Source organism: Acomys russatus, chromosome X (genome assembly GCF_903995435.1).
Source record: "Acomys russatus chromosome X, mAcoRus1.1, whole genome shotgun sequence".
NCBI lineage: Eukaryota > Metazoa > Chordata > Mammalia > Rodentia > Muridae > Acomys > Acomys russatus.
This window is the reverse complement of record NC_067169.1, coordinates 93205801-93220267: the sequence shown is the minus strand read 5'-3', so window position 1 is coordinate 93220267 and position 14467 is coordinate 93205801. Positions and strand designations below refer to the sequence as shown.

At 40.1% G+C, this 14467-nt stretch overlaps 2 protein-coding genes across 2 annotated transcripts in view; one reads left to right on the top strand and one right to left on the bottom strand.

Annotated features, from left to right (window-relative positions):
• Positions 1-14467, top strand: part of Steep1 (STING1 ER exit protein 1) — a 46277-nt gene that overhangs the window by 4832 nt on the left and 26978 nt on the right. The gene's annotated exons all lie outside the window — the stretch shown is intronic.
• On the bottom strand, positions 2684-13346 carry Ube2a (ubiquitin conjugating enzyme E2 A). The gene is made up of 6 exons (XM_051142270.1): positions 13073-13346; positions 12837-12917; positions 12403-12428; positions 4897-4986; positions 3877-3965; positions 2684-3556 (listed from the first exon to the last, which is right to left on the bottom strand). Exons 1-6 carry the CDS (start codon positions 13114-13116, stop codon positions 3428-3430), a joined length of 459 nt encoding a protein of 152 aa, XP_050998227.1. The 5' UTR covers positions 13117-13346; the 3' UTR covers positions 2684-3427.

Here is a 14467-nt window from a genome sequence, read left to right as displayed (position 1 = left end):
TCCGTGTTTGGCATGTAACTAGCCCACAATACATGGTAAATTCCTTCTTGTCCTCCCCTTTTCTATCTTATGCTAAGAAGCTAGAGTAAAATGAGCATTTAAAAATAGAGGTTAGCTTTCTACCTGCATCTCTTAACCTACATTGGCTAGCACAGTATAGCTTCAGCTTTCTACTCCTTTTCCATACCATAGTCTATGTACTTACTGTATTAGTTTTGGTAGGAAAAAAATGTGTATTTTATTTTGGTGCTTAATACTTTAGCAAAAGCAGAGAACTAGGGTAGAACTTTCCTAGATCTTGCGATTATAATTTTTTTACCTGCAAAATTCACTCCCACTTGGTAAGTTGTTAGAGCACTGTGTCTTTGGTTCTCTGAGCGAGGAGAGATGGTTCTTAGCGATTACAAGCTGTGGAAATGTGGTTGGCTTTTCTCTTGTCTTTCTTCCTCCCAGAATGTTTGTTGTTTTGTTTTGGAGGAAAATGCTAGGGAATCTAGAGTCAAATTTGTTTTGTGATAATTGGGTAAAGTATATAGGAATTGAGATCATTTGGGGGGGGCAGATAACTTGATAGCGCAGCTTTAGTGGAATTAGAGCAAAGTCACTAACTGCGTAAGACTAAAGTAATGTGGAGAAATGAGGTTGACATGAGCTGCTGACGACTTTGTTGTTTCAGTTTCCAATTTTCCCTTTAGTTGGTCCTTGCATTTTCCTTTTCTAAGAGATAGTCAGTTTTAGCCCGGGAACTTTGCTGACAGTATATGACAACTTCATTTGATGTGTATTAAATATGATAAACTGGACGCTATGCATATGTGCTTGTGCTCACAGAACCTCTTTTTAATCCCCCACCCCCTTGATTGCAGGACTCCATCGGGGTCCTTTTCTTTTTTCCTGTTTTAGTAGTATTCAATGTGTTCACTTGCTGAGTAACCCTTGAAATGGATCCTAAATAAAGGACTCTAATTACAACTTTGGTTCTTCAGCATACCCCCTTCTGCACATAAGCAGGTGCAGAATTGAAGATAAGTTTGGGTCTCAAAAAGGCACCTTGCAAATCTGTTTTAACTTTCTTCTAATTACATGCAGACAAAGCAGCTTGTGTTAAAACTGTGAAGGAGAAAAAGGGTGATTTGTACTAAATGTTCCAATGAGTGTTTAGTGGTAGCTTTGACTATTTCTATGTCAGCTTTACTGTTAAGGTTGTAAAAGGATTATCCCATGAAAAATTGGAGATGGTGTTTCTCAGGAAGTATATAAAATAAAATGCTACTAAATTGGCCTGTTCCCAGTCTCATCCTATTTTTCAAATATTAAGAAGTGTCAATATATTTAAGGTGCCCCAACAAAGCAGGGTGAAAAAGTTAATTCAAATACCAGAAAAAAAAAAAAAAACAGGGGCTCTACTTTAAAGCAGAAATTGACTTAAGGAGAAATACTAAATGTATTTGAGGACATCACTCCTAAGTGGAACAATGCAGTTAATGTGGTATTTAATAGTGTAGATTGAGCTCTCCCATGATGAGGTTTAATTACCCTTCAAAAATGACTGGGGTGCATGCATCTTTTCCCTATTAATAAGACACAGCATATCATAGTCTCTTTAAAATGAGATGGTTGCTCCTCACTCAGGAAAGCCTACTTGCATTTCAATGTATCAGAGGATACCTGCCTTCACACGTTTACTAAAAATTATACAAAATTTTTCAGTATTAAGTGATTATTCATTGTGTATCTGCCTGAATGTATGTTTGTGTACCATCTGAGTGTGGCCAGAAGGCAGGCATCAAATCCCCTAGAACTGGAGTCAGCAGTTGTGAACAATCCAGTGTGGGTCCTGGGAACTGGAACAGGGTCCTGGAAACACAGCAAGTATTCTTAACCAATTGCCCTCCACCTTGCCATTATTTTCCTTTGAGACAGGGTCTCATTATGTAACTGGCTGGCCTGGAACTTGCTCTGCAGACAAAGCTGGCCTCAAACTCAAGAGATCCGTCTGCACCCCAAATGCTGGAATTACAGGGGTGCATAAACATGTCCCACTAAGCTATAGATTTTTTAAAGAGGTAGACTGTCAAGATCAATGAGTTAGAGCTTGGTCTCTGGGGATACTAGTAAAATACTTATTATCATGCTTTTTATTGCCTACAGTGTATACCAAATTAATTCATGCCAAAATATTTGAAAAGCAGTAAGTGTGACTGTAAAGTTGAAGGGGGGGGGGGGAAGGTTTTCTGACAGTACTAGCTGTCTATTCCCAGAAAGCATTTTGTTTTTGTTTTTGTTGTACTTATTTTTAAAAGGGAAGATAAGTAAAAAGTAAATAAAAGTAGGAACTAAATTTTAAGATTTTTTTTATTTACAACTTTTGAAAATGTACAGTTTTTACATGGGTTACTTGTGCAAAGTTAGAAGTGCTATAAACGCATAAAAGATTAACAATTAAAATATATTAGACAAAACATTTACAAGCCTTGCCCCATACTGTATATTTAAAAGTGTAAATATCCAAAGAAAAGTTGCAGATGTGGGCATTAAGAGTCTCAAAACACTGAAAGCATGCATCAGTAACTCAGGATTTTTATGGGAAAAGTTTGCAAGATATGTTCCCTTCCTTGAATCATAAAAAGAAAAGTTTACTTATGCTCCTTTGAAATGATTAGAGGATCTTTCGTTTTTCCTAACTTAAAAAAAAAAAAAAAAAAAAAGACAGCTTCTAGTCCTATTCTCAAACCTCTTTAAAAAACAAAAACTCTGAAGGCCAGGATTTTGAAACAATTGAGTTTTGCACTATGAATATCTTGCAAAAAGTGGACTATGTCAGTTATTAAAATGCTTCAGTTTGTTAGCTGGGTCCTTTAGCAGTCTCCTTGATACTAATAAGTGCCATCTTGCAGTTCATATTGCTTATGATAGGATTTTTCAGTTTTCCTTCCCCTTTCAAATAATGTGTCTATAGATGCATTCCTGTTTTCTTTAGGCCATATTCTAAATATTCTTTACCAAATCAAACACAAGGAAGGACTGGCCAGGATGAAACACAGCAGCAATCATTTTGTTACAAATATCATCCTGGTCACCAGGCTATACATAACATTTTATCTTAAAAGCTTAGTATAAAAAGTACAGTAACCTGATAACTGCTTGGAGGCTGGAGATGAGATACAACAAAAGGACATATGCAGTTGTAATGTTTGCAAGTAACCCAGGTACAGTACATTGGATTTCAAATAGTATCTCTGCCGCTCCACACAGAAAGGGGAAGAAAAACTTGAGAAGGGAAGACAGAAACAGCACAACAGCTATTTTGTTTTTAATAAAGTAAATGTAATGAATTAGGAATAAGAAGGTGATAAATGCATCAATATACACTTCTCTTATAGCCAGCCTCTTCTTTTGCTGCCAGCCTCTTTTGCTCTACCCTGAGTCAACAGTCACGCCAGCTTTGTTCTACTATTGCAGAGACACGCTTTTCATACTCCCGCTTGTTCTCCTGGTACAGCTGTGCAGCCTGGCTGTTTGCTGGACTATTGGGATTAGGTTCATCCAATAGAGACTTCAGAGAAAAGATAACATTATGTCAATTCTTCAATACAACAAGACTAAAAACTGTTGAGAGCAAACAGCTATTTTATCAGTTGGTGACAACACCACTGTTCCAAAACAAGTTAAATTTTCCATCTTCCATATACTAACCTAAATCAACTGCAAATAGCTCAGGCAAATATACACACCCATACACATTATTTCCTGGTGACCTGGATATTAACAGTCTACTCCCTTTTACTTAATACAATAAGCTTGGTCCAAAAAGTTAAAAGGTCAAAACACTCACTAATATAAAAACATCAAACATTAAACAAAACAAAAAATCACCTGTATGGATGTTAAAATGGAAGACACATCATAGGTTGGGCTCCAACGGTTCTGGAGTATATCCAGACATATACTACCGTCTGCATACACTAAGAACACAAAAGTAGTTATGTTAAATATAAGACTAATAAAGACAAAAATGCTTAAGAATACTTTGCTTTTGAAGTTTAAAGGTTCCTAGTTAACCGTCTAAAAAGGTAGGATAATCATTATTAGGGAAATACAGTGATCAGGAAATAATAAATGGTATAAAATTGGAAGGCGGTGCTTATTCTGAAGAGTCCTCATGTTCAGGGTGTCATACATATTTTCCAGTGGGTACCCTAACCATAGAATTGTGGGAAATTCAGCCCGCCAAATCTGAAAAATATATATATCCTATTTGTAATAGTAACAACTTAACATTCCCAAGGCTTAAAGATAAAAGTCTTATTAACACCTTAAAGAAAATTATCATTACTAGAAAAAAAAAAGGTAGAAATCAGAATCATGTAGACTAGCAGCACTTTTCCAGCAAACTGTCAGGTCCTTCAACAGAATCTGGTATTTGGTTGAGTCTGGGGTGGGACCACCAGAATCTGTAGTATTCAAAATGTTCCGTGGTAATTCTGATTTGTACCTGTAGTTGAAAAATACCTTTTCTGAATGCTGGTGAAAATAATTACAATACACAATTATTTTAATTTTGCCTGTCATTAAACAGGACCCCCAATAGCATCCTTATTTTTGTTTAATAAGTAACAAAGATCACAAAGCCAGCAAACTGTAAAGACTACAAGCGAAGGATGGTACCATCCTCTTGCGTTTTTAGGGCTACAGATCAAGACAGTAAAGACCATGAACAAATTCCAATTTCTAGAGAAAGGAAGATATCTAAGGAAATACTCAAGAATGACACCAATTTCTAGAGAAAGGAAGATACCTAAGGAAATATTCGAGAATGACACGTAACAGCAGCATTTGGAATACCACTCTAATAAGCATTGTAGGACCTTACAAGAACATGTTTAAAATACTTGCCATTAGGATGAAACATCTTAGAGATAAATCTAACAGCAGGTGGTTTATTTGGATATTCTTCAGTGAATTCAATTGTAAGTTTAAATGTTCCTGTAGTGAAAAAGAAGGGGATAAAATTTTGTTTTCTTTTGTTTTGTTTAACAGTACTTTGCTTTTAATGCTGGGTTTTTTTTTTTTTTCAGTTATTAAATGAGATAACAAAAATAGTCAACATAAACAAAATTGCTTTTCGCTGTATGTTAGTCACTATGCATTTTGAAAATATCCTTCAAATGACAAGGTACCGAGTCCCAAATTTTACTTTATTTCTTTAGACTAAGAGAACTGGGGACTAATGATACAGCTCAGTGGGAGAGCACTTGGCTAGCATGCAGGGAGCCCTAGTTTAACCTCCAGTACCCCTCAATACCTCAAAGGCCTACTGCAATCAGCCATCACCTTAAAATTGACAGGAGAAAGGGTTCCAAAACCATTGCTAGAAATGAAAACCCATAATTGAATTAATACATAAACTAAGCACAGAAAGAGATTGTTTTTATATAGTAGTATTATAATGAAAACTTAATTGAACATAAGCCAGAACAACGTTGTAGTGCTTCTTAAAACCCTTGTTTGACCCATAAAGTATTTTTAAAAGCATCAATGCAATCATTCATTCTAATGGAGGGACTAACAAAAATAATTATATTTGGTTTATACTACATTAATGCCTCCTACAAATTTATCTTTAATCATATGTTAAGGTTACTGGCATTAAGAAGAAATGACTTTTAAAGCCAGTCAGTGGTAGGACATGCATTAAATCCCAGCACTTGAGAGGCAGAGGCAGGTGGGTCGCTGTGAGTTCAGGCAAGCCTGGTCTACAAAGTGAGTCCAGGACAGCCAAGGCTACACAGAGAAACCCTGTCTCAGGAGAAAAAAAATACTTTTAAAATATATGCCAACTTGAGGTTAGCTGGAGGCCCTAAAACATACTAGGTTATAGATACTCTGGACATCATTCAAGAATTGTAGGCTGTTGTGTTGTGGGGAGATGGCACATTCATTAAAGTGTTATTTTTAGCTGTGCTTCTTAGTTTTAAGAAAGCAATTAGGCTTTTTTTTTTCCTTGAAATTTACTTAAAATCTCTTCAAGTAAACCCAAGAATCAGTCAGTCATGGGGCCTGATGAGGTGACTAAGTGCTTGGAACCCAGATAAAGGTGAAAATACAACTTCCATGAACTTGTCTCCAGACCTCCATTAGCACAGCCTGGCATACATAGAAACACATCAGACAGACGCACAGACACACACACTAGCATGAAAGAATCAGGCAGGGTGGTGATTGTGCACACCTTTAATCTCAGCACTGGGAGGCAGAGGCAGGTAGATATCTGAGTTCAAGGCCAGCCTGGTCTACAGTGTGTGAGTTCCAGAACAGCCAAGGCTATACAGAAAACCCGTCTCAAAAAAAAATATACATATATGTTTATATATATATGCTTATATATAAGTGTGTGTGTATGAATGAGTCATTATTATTACCTGGTTAGTATGCATGTGCATTACTATGGCCCATTTGATAAATTATTTACTGCAATAAAGTAGCCTACACTTTAGAGTATAACCTATTACTAGTACCTTTAAAGCTGGCAATTTATTTTCTGCTGAATTTCATTCATAGTTGTATTCCTACTATGAAAAAAGAATACTGTGGTATTTCTACTGTTAAACCTGACACATAACAATATCAAATTTTTTATTTTCTACTACTAACCTGGCCTTGCTATGAATGTATAACAAAAGGCACTAAGCCTGAAAACTTGAATTTGATTCCCAGAACCTATGAGGTTAAAGGAGAACTACTAAGTTGTCCTGTGATTTCAACATGTGTATCCACAAGCATATAGAGAACAAATTTTTAAAAAAGAAAAGAAATGCCACAAAGCACCCTAGACACACACACACACACACACACACACACACACACACACACACACACACACACACGGAGGGATGGAAAGAAAGAATTGCTTATAAAAGCAACATGGGCCTGGGAGTATAGCTCAATAATAAGAGCATCTTGTTTAGCTTGTTCCAAGCCCTGGGTTATATTTATCCACAGCATTTAAAAAAAAAAAAAAAAAGGAACAACTGGAATAGTACCATTTCCCAAACTACTGTCACTCTAAAACTGTCTTCTTTTGAAGGCCATATATACAGTAAAACATTGAGAAATGGACAAACTACAGGGCATCAGAGCATACTTTCTGCTCATCACCTCCTGCTTCCAGTTTTCCTTTTTGTTGTTTGAGACCAGGTCTCTAGTAGCCCTGGCTACCCTGGAACTCCATGCATAGATCAGGCTGGCCTTGAACTCATTCATAGAGGCTCATCTGCCTCTACTCCTGAGTGCTGAGAATAAAGGTGTATCGTGCCACACCCAGCAATCTTCCTCTTCTTGAGGAATCATGATCCTTCCTTTCCAGTATTAATGACTGAAATGAAAGAAAAGTGGAAATGGTAGACCATGTTCAATACTTAAAATTCCCTTATGTATAAACACAACTGGATTAGTGATAAAATCTCACTAAGTTATAGATAATAGGTTTATGATCAAGAAGCTGCTCGAAAACTGGGCAGGCTTAACAGCACAGAGACCCCAGCTACTCTGAATTAAACGGCCATTAAATGTGGTATCCAAAACGGGTAAAGCAATACACAGGGAAAGCAACAACAAAAACCACAACAGACTCAAGAGTAAGGGCTGTAGGTTTAGGGGATCCCATGCCCTCTTCAAGCCTTTATGAGCAACAGGCACACACATGGTACATAGACATGCTAAAACACTCAGATCTTTGGTGCTATATTTGACTAAACCTCAAGTTTTTCATATGCAAAAGGCAGCTAATAATTAGTGAGACTTAAATGTGGCAGATGTGTATAGTCCTACAATGTTCTCCATAAATGAACAATTACTTTAGCTATAATTCTGTCTTATTTATCTAGACTTGGTTGAGTGAGAAAAACCCAAACTCTGACATTTACTACCAGTCATAAACACACAAGTAAATTCAGATATTAAGCAGCATTCATTTTCTGTCGCACAGCAAATATATAAATTGAGTATATATGCAGTCAGTTCAAATTCCTTGGCTAGAGCCCTCTACCTAACTGTGGCCTGGACAAGCTAGCTTACCCTAGCTACAAAGTAGTGAATCCAGTCTTTCTAAAACCTTTAGCTATCTTCAGAAGAAAAACAACTTGTTTGTTTACTTGATTCAGAAATTAAGACTTACCCAAATCTTACTCAATACATACATTAAAAAGTCAAAATTTCTTTCAGTTACATTAAATAAGCACAGCCTCTTCAGGAGAACCCTTAATACAATTTATGAGACCTAAACAAATGTTAAGACAATTTAAAAAATTATAGGCTATTAAACAACCTCATACTAGAGCTCACCTTCAGAGGGCTAGGCTCCAAAATAATAAAAAGTGAGGATTCATCATTGTTGTGTACAATCTTTACTGATTTTTTTCATCTTCCTGAGGAGGCCAAAACATTTTAAGTACCAACAGAAATAAACATGGAGCCCATAAAAAATATATATAAATGTCTAGGTTATGGCAATAAAGACTGACATGGGTTGAATTAATAAGTATATGTTCTGCCTAAAGACTTAATATTCAGTGTTTTTTAACTTGAAGTTAAGAGTCAGGCCTGATGGCCTATGTGGCACAACCAACCTCTAATCCTAACACTTGGGATGGGGAAGCAAGAGGATTAGGAATTCAAGGTCATCCTCAGCCACATATTTAGTTTGAGGCCAGCCTGAACTACAAGAAACCCTATCTCAAAACACACACACACACACACACACAGAAATCATATTAGTCAAAGAAAACTTTTCCTGGTCATATTTCTTGTCGTCTGACTAACTTAGAAGCCTGAGAGGAAAAAGCAAAAATATATGTACTTAAAACTTTTTTTGATGACTGAAAGAAAATTCATCATTCTTAGTGGTCTTTAAAAGATACCTTTCTTAAAAAAGATATACACACTCAAATTCTAAAGGTCACATATACCATTAAAAATAACTGTAATTATCTCACTCCTAATAATTTTGAATATGATAAAGAATATATCCCATAACTTTATGCTTTATACATATTATACATACTTAGCTTATATACAAATTTATATATATATGTTATATATATATATTTTTTTTGGTTGCAGGCTGGCCTCGAACTTACAGAGATCCACCTGCCTCTACCTTCCCAGTGCTAGGATTAAAGGCTATACAAAGACAGTTTAACAAAGTATTTCCTTACAGTGTTCTGGTAGCTGAAGGTTTCCAGAACATATTTTCTCTCATCTTAAGTATGTTAAGCTATAGCAAACAGCCTTTAAGAATTCCCTTTCTCTGGTGCATGTACATGTTTAATCCCAGCACTCGGCAAGCTACAAAGAAATCCTATCTGGGGGAGTGGAGAATTCCTTTTTTCTCGATTTCCTCTTTTGTTTGTTTTTTGAGACAGGGATCTCGTGTAGTCCTGGTTATCCTGGACTTACTTTGTAGACCAGGCTGGCCTCAAACTCACAGAGATCCACCTGCCTCCGCCTCCCAAGTGCTGGGATTATAGGTGTGCGCCACTGCGCCCAGCTTGGGATTTCCTCTTTTTAACTAGGTCCAGGTTAAGAAACATCTACTGAGGAATAAAGAAAAGTTGTGAGGGCTTTAAATTTGGAACACATTTGAGACAGAAAAATCAGCTGTCATTTATCTCTACCAAATTTCTTCCGTAATTATAAATTCTCCTAATTAGGAGTAATGAAAAAAAAGGTCAGAATTTGTTTTTGCCAGTCAGAGCTCTAAACACCCAAGGAAGCATCCATATACCAGAATCAAGAGACATGTACGGTCATTTTGCCTAACTTCTTTCAGCGCTGCCAGGTTAGAGATAGATATACACCATCAAAAACAAAGCCAGGAAATGTCAAAGGCTGTACCTAGGATAAAACAGTCTGAGCAAAATGGGGGGGGGGGGATGAAAATAAAGCCCACTATTGCTAAACAGTCTATACCAGTGGTTCTCAACCTATGAGTCCCAACCCCTTGGAGAGTGTTAAATGGATCTTTCACAGGTGTCACCTGAGACCATTAGAAAACAAAGACATTTACAATATGATTCAGAACAGTAGCAGAATTACAGTTCTGAAGTCTCAATGAAAACAATTTTATGATTGGGGAATACCACAATGCTAGGAACTGTATTAAAGGGTCCCAGCATCAGGAAGGTTGAGAACCACTGGCCTACACATAAAATATACATATGAAGACCTAGCTGACACAAGCCAGATGGTAGTGGTGCACACCTTTGATTCTAGCACTCAGGAGGCAGAAGCAGGCTGATCTCTAAGTTTAAGGCTAGCCTGGTATTCAGAATGAGTTCCAGGACAGCCAAGGCTACACAGAGAAACCTGTCTCAATTAAACAAAGCACCCATCTTGTAAAGTCTGGCTAGCTCTTACATTAAATTCATCAAAGCAGTATGCCCTAGAACCATTTTCTCCTGTGTCATTTCTTTTTTCTTGCAGCATGGAACAGCAGCGACATTTACCTGGTCAGTGAGGTAGAAAGCAAGCTAAAAGAATTCGGTGATAGCAGGGCATGGTGGCGCACGCCTTTAATACCAGCACTTGGGAGGCAGAGGCAGGTGGATCTCTGAGTTTGAGCCCAGCCTGGTCTACAAATTGAGTCCAGGACAGCCAGGGCTGTTACACAGAGAAACCCTGTCTTGAAAAACAAACAAACAAAAAATTCTGGTGACTATTCAGTTTCCTAAAGACGCCTTGAGTATTTGAGACAAATTTTGTCACTAGCAGTACCAAAAAAACAATCTGACTCAACAACATAACTATATGAAGTATTTTTAGGAATGTTTTGGCTGTCACCTTTAAACTGAAGTGTGTGTGTGTGTGTGTGTGTGTGTGTGTGTGTGCGTGCACATTCAGATGTCAGTAAAGAAAGATAAGTTCTTGAGAAAATAATTACAGAAAGATTATTTTAAGTACCCCAAACACTAGAGAATTTCATAAATTCAAATAGTTCTAATCATACTTTAAAGAATTAAAACCAAACATACAAACAGACACACTCACTCTTTGATTGTATGCAGGTAAACTCTATCACTGGCAATTTTGATTAGGGTGTTGTAGTATAGTCATTCGAGAGATTACCAAATAAGGGAGAATACATGGGCGTGGGATAAGTGAAGAGTTCCCAAGGCCTCGTTATAGTATTTATTTCAACTACACAGGAATCTGTAATTATGTCAAATTGGAAGGGTTTTTTTTCTTTGTTGTTTTATTTTTGAGACAAGGTTTCACCATATATCTCCGACTGGCCTGAAACTAGGCAGAACAGACTTATCTCAAACTCATGGAGATCCACCTGTCCCTGCTCCTGCGCCTTCCCTTCCAAGTTCAAGGATTAAAGGCATAGAACACCATGGCAGCATTCAAATTTTAAAGCTGTGACGTGCAGTTAATGTGTGGTTTCCAAAGTTAAACCTAAATCATCTAAAAGTTATACACCTCTTGCTACAAACTCAACATGCAGGAAGGCTGGATACTGGCCAATAGGGCAATCCTCACTTCTGCAGCTGTTTTGATTTCTCATCAGATGATCTTAATGAAAGCACACCGTGTACATCAATTTAAAATCAAGTGGCAGCCGGGGTGGGGGGAGTGGCGCCTTTAATCCCAGCACTCGGGAAACAGAGGCAGGCGGATCACTGTGAGTTCAAGGCCAGCCCGGTCTACAAAGCGAGTCCAGGATTGTCAAGGCTACACAGAGAAACCCTGTCTCGAAAAACCAAAAATAAATGAATAAAATAAAATAAAATCAAGGGGCATTTAAGAGCATCTTTAAAGCAGTGAGGCTGATGTGCCTTCTAAGTCATATTGTAGAAGCCAGGTTAGTGTGTGTGTGTGTGTGAGAGAGACAGAGAGAGACAGAGAGAGACAGAGAGAGAGAGAGAGAGAGAGAGAGAGAGAGAGAGAGAGAGAGAGAGAGAGAGAGAGAATCTTGCACCCATTCAGCCAGCACTCAACAAACTGCACACTAAGCACTACTGGGCACAATTCTTGCCCTTGGGATGGAATGCATACTAGACCAGATGGTCTCGGGTGGACAGAATTATCACCGTGGGGGCTGTATTTAGCAGGAACAGAGCTCGAACCTCCACAATCCTTAATGCCAGGCAGTACTTCTTTTAAAAAGTAGACTACTTCTACCCAAAATGTATTAAAAACGGAGGAAAACACCTGAAAAAGTACAGTTCTGGTTAAGCACGGGCCCATCCAGAACAACCCACTACACACACTGGAGCTTTTAGTAGGCAGAGAGGAGGCAAGGCAAAACAGGTTCTTTAAGTAGGGGGCGCTTACTGATGACAGGGAACCCCTTCCCCTGATGAGGAGGCTCCCAAAAGGTGGGTTAAGAAACTCTCTTACCATCCTCAAATGGGGTCCCTTCGGGCCTGCAACGCAAAAACAAAAACAAAACCCAGTCAGTAACCGCCCCGCCAAGAGGGACCCCGTCTTCCCGGAGCCTCTGAGGAGGCGGTGGCTCTGTCAAGGTCTGCCATCCCTGCCTCCTGTCCACCACCGCCGTTTTGTGTCGGGGAAAGCCGCTCCGTTCCCTTTGGGGCAGAGGCAGCGCAGGCCGCCGCCGCCGCTACCACTCCCCACCCCGCCCCCCTAAGAACCCCAAAGGGCTCCCCTGGCAGCGGGAACAGAGCTAATCGAGGCAGAGGCTCCGGGGAGGCGCCTAGGCCCAAACAACCCCAAATATCTTCCCGTTCGCCCCCCTCCTCCCCCGCTCGCGGCTCGTCCAGGGGCCGGCCCGGGTCCCTCATCCCCAGGCAGCGGGCGGAAAGCAGACTCACCCGAAAATGACCGCGTTCCAAACCAATATGTTGTTCTCCGATGGAGCCCCGCTCACTCCGGCTGGGGGATCCTCCTGTAACCTTCAGAAACACACGCCGGCTCCCCCTTAGTCCCCCGACGCGAGGCCGGCCCCCCTCACCACACCCCGAGCCGCTCCTTTTCGGGATCCGCCCTGTGCCCCCAAGCAGGCAGCCCCCCAATCGCCTTCCCCCCCCCCCCAATTGACGACGACTACCTCTTGAAGTCCCTCATCAGGCGCCGCCGGGCCGGGGTCGACATGTCTCTAGCCGGGTCAGAGGAGGAGCATAAACCAGGGTCTACGGTCCCCGAGGAAGCCGAGGAAGCCGATGAAGCTGCGGAAGCGCCTAGGGGAACGGCACTGCCTCTCCGAAGTCGAGGGTCTGTCTGGCGCCGGCTAAGCACCACCCCTGAGTAGACCGGGGCTGAACCAACCTAAAGAGAAAGAGGGGTGGAGGTGTGAGACGCCTTACGCCGGACAGGCCATACCAAGACGCGCACGGGGTGGAGGGTGGGGCAAAGTTGTTAAGTCACTCAAGCCCCAGGCCTGAAAGACCCCGCCCAGGACAGCGGGGAGGTGGAGGCCAAGTTCGAGGCGGCGAGGGCGGGGCAAGGCTAGCGAGGGAGCAAACGGAAGCCTTCGTTTCGCGGGGTTTTAAGAGAACAACCGCCCTGAGTCCACTCGCTGATTCGAAAACGAACCCTGCGAAGTTTTCTTATTATATGCACTTACTTTTTCTTTTTTTTCTTTTTTTCTGTTTGGAGACTAGGTCGCCCTTAGGCCAGGCTGACCGCGACCTCACAGTTTAGTTAAGAATGACCTTGAACTCCCCATCCCCCTGCGCTTAACACCCCCCCCCCCCCCCCGAGTGCTAGGATTACAGGAGTGCACCACCATGCCAGTCTTTAATACCATTTGTTTTGTTGTTGGCTCCCCTCCCCTTCTTTTCCTTTTCCTCCTCCTATCTTATTTTTTATTTTTTATTTTGTTCTCTTGCAATAGTATCCAATGTAATACAGGCTAACTTAATGAACCTGCCAAGGGCTGTGACGACAAGAATATGCCTTCTTTTCTTAACCCTTCTTTTGTTTTGAGAAGGAATGATTTCTTAAAGTGCCAATTTTAATCAGGTGGGAGAAAAGAGGACAGAAAAAATTGGTTAAGAAAGAAGAGAGGAGGAAAGAGTTGGCAAAGGCAAACCCATTCTCAAAAGGCAAGAACATTCGGGTCACAGTCCTGCAGACACAAGAGACTAGGGTAACTAGTTAAAATTATGGGAAAAGTAAAAATAAATAAAGGGGTCTTGACTGTGAAAATGGACTCTGGATCCATATTCTTTGGGATGAGGGTGCACAACTTAATCCCAATATTTAAGCCTAGGGCTGAATTGAACAATGTTGGGATGTTGGTGGAAATGAGACATTCAGGCAGAGAAAATAGGCTTTTTACAGTTGTTATAGGCACTCACACTTTGTCTCTGGAACCACATTTCTCCTTGGCAATTCAAGAAGCCAAACAGCTAGTTTAGAAGACTCCAAGGTATGAGACTCTCCAGCTGCAGAGAATTGTTAGGACAGAAGATCAGAAGGAAAGGTAACAGTAGGGTGCTCT